This window comes from Alligator sinensis, unplaced genomic scaffold, assembly GCF_000455745.1.
Source record: "Alligator sinensis unplaced genomic scaffold, ASM45574v1 scaffold1244_1, whole genome shotgun sequence".
Taxonomy (NCBI): domain Eukaryota; kingdom Metazoa; phylum Chordata; order Crocodylia; family Alligatoridae; genus Alligator; species Alligator sinensis.
In genome coordinates, this window is record NW_005842591.1 from 879,211 (window position 1) to 883,274 (window position 4,064).

Sequence of the window (4,064 nt, forward strand, 5' to 3'; positions counted from 1 at the left end):
CCTGTAGCATCAGAGAAATGTGCAGTCAGAAGAGGGGTTCAGTCTAGGCCAAGTTTGGACAGAAGCCCAGTAGCCAATGACCAGCCTGTGTGAGCAGGAGCGAGAGGAAGTGCTGGACAGACTGCACGGGAAGCCTGTTTGCACTTCCAGGACTGAATCTGGTGCAGAGCACTGCCATGGGCGTTGCATCAGCCGCATGCTGTGGAAAACCTGGTCCTGGGGCCACAGGCTGATTCTGGGATGAGAAGAACATGTAAACTGGGGCTTTGCTCCATGAACAGTAGGGATGACCAGTGTCTCTTCCTCTGCACACAGCTCTTCTGCCTCGTTCAAAGAGGTCAGGGCTTCTGGGTGCTCTTGGACTGGTCTCCTTGGCTTTGCTTCCCTTTAGTGCATCCAGGAGATGAGCTGTCCTTAGAAGTCCGTTGTTTACTCGGCCAAACGCCCTTAGCCCCGCACTGGATGTAAATAGCCTGAGCTGCAGCACTGCTTTCTGATGCCAGACTGCGCAGTGTTCGTAGTGAGATCACTTGCACGGCGGAGAGAATGAGTGGGTAGGATGCTCCAGTATTCCTAGAGCACTGGGCTCTTGGTTGGCTGGTTGTACGAATGCTGCAGTGAAGGCTGGGTGGCTAGAATAGGGCCCATGGATGGTGTCCCGTAGTGAACTTGTCCTGGATCAGGGCTGTGTCTTGACAGCAATGGTAGGCTGCATCAGCAGGCCCACAAGGCTCTGCTGGAGGCTTGGGACTGAAGACAGAGCAAACACGGTCAAACTGAGCAGGAAGAGGCTTAGCTCTACAGTACGCAGCCAGCGCTTGAGCCATTTCTGCAATTCCTGCGTGTATTCTGAGAGAGTAGCACTTGGCTGTAGGCTGGCACTCTTGGTGTAGAAATGGCCCAGCCTCAGCTCTGCTGCTGCCCCTTCTCATGAGTGTCGGAGGAATTAAGATGGTAGTGTTACTGAGTGATGATCCAGGAAAGTGGGCCCAGGCCACTGCCCTGCCCACTGCATCCAGCAGGAGACTCTCAGACGTGGTCTGGACATACTGGCTTGCTTTGCAGCATTTGCTAGCAGAGTGCTCTGGACACTGCCATGTAACTAAAATGGCCAGGAAATCATTGCAGACAGAACAGGAGGCTGAGTTAGACAGGCCAGGCCTTGGCTTTCAGGACTGGGTGAGTATCTTCCTCCTGCCTTCCCTAATGCTGCTTGTCTCTGTTCCTGCAGGTGAACGTTGGTTTGCTCGGAGTGAGCATGCTGGGATTCTGCCTGCCTCTCTATCTGATCTGCTATAAACGCAGGCTAGAGAGGGAGAGGGAGCAGAGGAATGATGATGCCAAGCTCTTCCTTAAAATTAACGGAACTCCAAATGAGGAAGCCTTTGTTTAAGCCGGTGCATCAAATGCAGCCTCCTTTTGCCATGTCTGCGGGGTGTAGACACCTCTGGCCCAACCATACTTTCTCCCCAGGCTCTGCCAGTCCTGCACAGCCTGGTCTTCACTGACCGTGATCAGACTGAGCATTTCTCCAACGCATGGCCAGAGGAGGCCTCCCACTTCTTGAGAACACAGGACAATTTCTGCTTTTATACAGGCTGCATTGATTGTTGCATCTTAAACTCTTCTTCCCTGGCCATGCCACTTCCCAACAGCAGGACCTGTGCATTGCAGGGAGCCAGAGAGGAGGAACCACGATGGCCATTTGTTGAAGTCTCAAACCCAGTGAGCTGCAGTCCGTCGTGCCGCCCCATTCTGACTGGCACTGTCTTGGCCGCAGAAATCCTGCATATTCCTCTCCTCCTTGAGGCTTGGTTGCAAGACTATTGTCCTTTGCTTGATATCCTTGTGCTGGACACACTGGTTCTGTCCCCTGTATCCCAGACCTTCCTGAGATGGGAAAGAGGATTTCCTGCCACCTTGCACAAGCAGGTGTTGGGTTTGTTGCTAAGTGGTGGCTGCTGCATTGAGAGAGAGGGGTGTGTGTGTGTGTGTGTGTGTGTGTGTGTGTGTGTGTGTGTGTGTGAGAGAGAGAGATAAAGGAGGCTGAGCCATGGGGGATGCTACCCATGCCAGGATGAAGGGCCTCTCTGGCTGTCCTGCCCCTTCTTCCACCTCTATAATCCTTCTCTGTGTGGTGACTACTTCCGGTCCTCAGCAGTTTAAGTGGGAACTGGGTCTTGCTGGCTCTGAAGTGTTTTTGAGACTTGTTTTGCCACCTCCTCCACTTACAGTGACTCTTGGGGAAGAGCAACAGCTACTACTAAGGGAGTAAAGCTGAAACACTTCTTGGGAGCTGGGCCCTGCCTTCCTGTTTACAGGTGCTGAGTTCTCTTGCTGCGGCTGAGAACAAACAGTGCTGAACTCTCGTTGCATGTGGTAACTGGATCCTGTGAGCACATGGCGGATGAACTGAGTAATGCAGTTCCACGAAATCTTGGCTCTGCTTCACATCTGTAGCCTCTTAACATTGTGTACTCCGAGACGGCCAGTAACCCCTCAGCTGCTGAGCACCAACTTAACTGCCAGTCACCAAACGGCTGCTCGCTGGCAGCAAGAAGAGCCTCGGGATGTTTGTGCACTGTCGGGCAGAGCGCGTGCAGATGACTTTGAAGAGCAATAAGCGTGGCTGGGTGCCCTGCGAGGTCAAGGCTGTGCTGTGGAGGGAGCAGAACGCAAAGGGAACTCTTGAGCTGCTGATCTCTTCCTATTCTGCACCTTCCCTGTGTCTCGTCCTTACCAGTTACTGCCCGCCCTGGCCCCCCAACCTTTAACCCCCTTGTCTGCAAATAAGGCTTGTGTGTGTGTGTGGGGCTCAAATATGGCCAGGCTGCCCGCTGTGGGCTGGGGGAGTCTGCACTGACCGTGGCACTGGTGACAAGTTGACACCAGAGCTCTTGCCAGCTAAGCCATGCTCTTGGTTGCGGAGACAAAAAACTTGTGACCCACCCGATGCTCATGGCAGACACAGATTGGTGCTTTGGGAACTGCCAGCATGCAGAGGGGTCCAGAGTTAGACACAAGGGCACGGTCCTTAAATGTACCCCTCCGAGTCAGGCACACTGCTGTTGTCAACCTACCAACTTCACCCCGGGCCTGAGAAACAGTGCATCTGACCGCTGCCTCGGAGGTGACCTCGGATGTAGGTATTCACAAAATGCATGCAGATTCCCTCACTACAGGCTTGATGCACATCAGGTGAGCAGCTCCGCCAGGCCCTTGCCATTTTTAATAGTTGTGCAGGCCCTTTCTAGCAGAGATCTCATCATGCTCTCGCACTGCCAGTGCAAAACGAGTAAGCCGCCTTGTAGAGCAGCAGCACCCTCTAGCGCTTCTGAACTGCAGACTTCCCGTCGTCGGTGCAGGACGCGGAACAGCTTCTCATTCCACATGCTTGTCTTGGAAGAGACTCTAACCACCGAGTATTTGACACATTGTCGTGGTGTGTGGGTTTTTACATGTTGCCTTTATCGATCTGTCACCATCCTGCTGTCCTGTGTTTTGATCCAGAAGTTTCACCTTCTTACAGGCAGAGAAGGTTCTTCGGGTAAAGCTGGTCCCTGTTATTAGACCAGCTTGGATAACTGCAAACGGTCTTCTGGGCAGGCTTTGGGGTACAAATACCCTTCGTCAGGCTGAGGAAGCATTTGCAGTTAGCCTGTGCTCTTCCTGCCTGGAACGAGTAGCAAAGCAGCCATTTTTCCAACTATTTAGTTGGTTTAATAAAAGTGATCAGATTTATCCACAGAACCGTGTCTGCCCGTGTCCTCAGACCAACCCGGCTCCAACCTATTCACCTTATTATAGTTTTCTGCAGTTCTTTTACTTCCCCCTTCAAGCAAACGCACCCGTGTTGAGCAACAGGGGCCGTGCAGCTCCGCGCGCCCCGTCTCCGTAGGGAGAGTTGCCCCAGCCCTGCCTGGACCAGCGCGCCAGCACGCGCCCACGGCCCCGCGGCGCCCTGCAGCCGTCTGCGTCCTGTGCTGCCTTGTGTTGCCGCGGCGCAGCGTCCCCTGCGCCACGCTGTCCGCCCTCCGCATCGGACGTGGCAGGCGAAGAGCCCG

General features: G+C 54.0%; 1 protein-coding gene across 3 annotated transcripts in view; it reads left to right on the forward strand.

The window, feature by feature from the left end:
- SLC43A2 (solute carrier family 43 member 2) overlaps nt 1–4,064 on the forward strand; it is a 37,957-nt gene that overhangs the window by 19,363 nt on the left and 14,530 nt on the right. For 2 of the 3 annotated variants that reach the window (XM_025214589.1, XM_025214590.1), the window contains one exon: nt 1,232–3,755. In XM_025214589.1, coding sequence (XP_025070374.1) covers nt 1,232–1,393 — 162 coding nt within the window. In that variant the 3' untranslated portion in view covers nt 1,394–3,755. Of the gene's footprint in view, nt 1–1,231; nt 3,756–4,064 lie in introns of those variants that run through there. The other variant, XR_003096074.1, reaches the window with a different exon arrangement.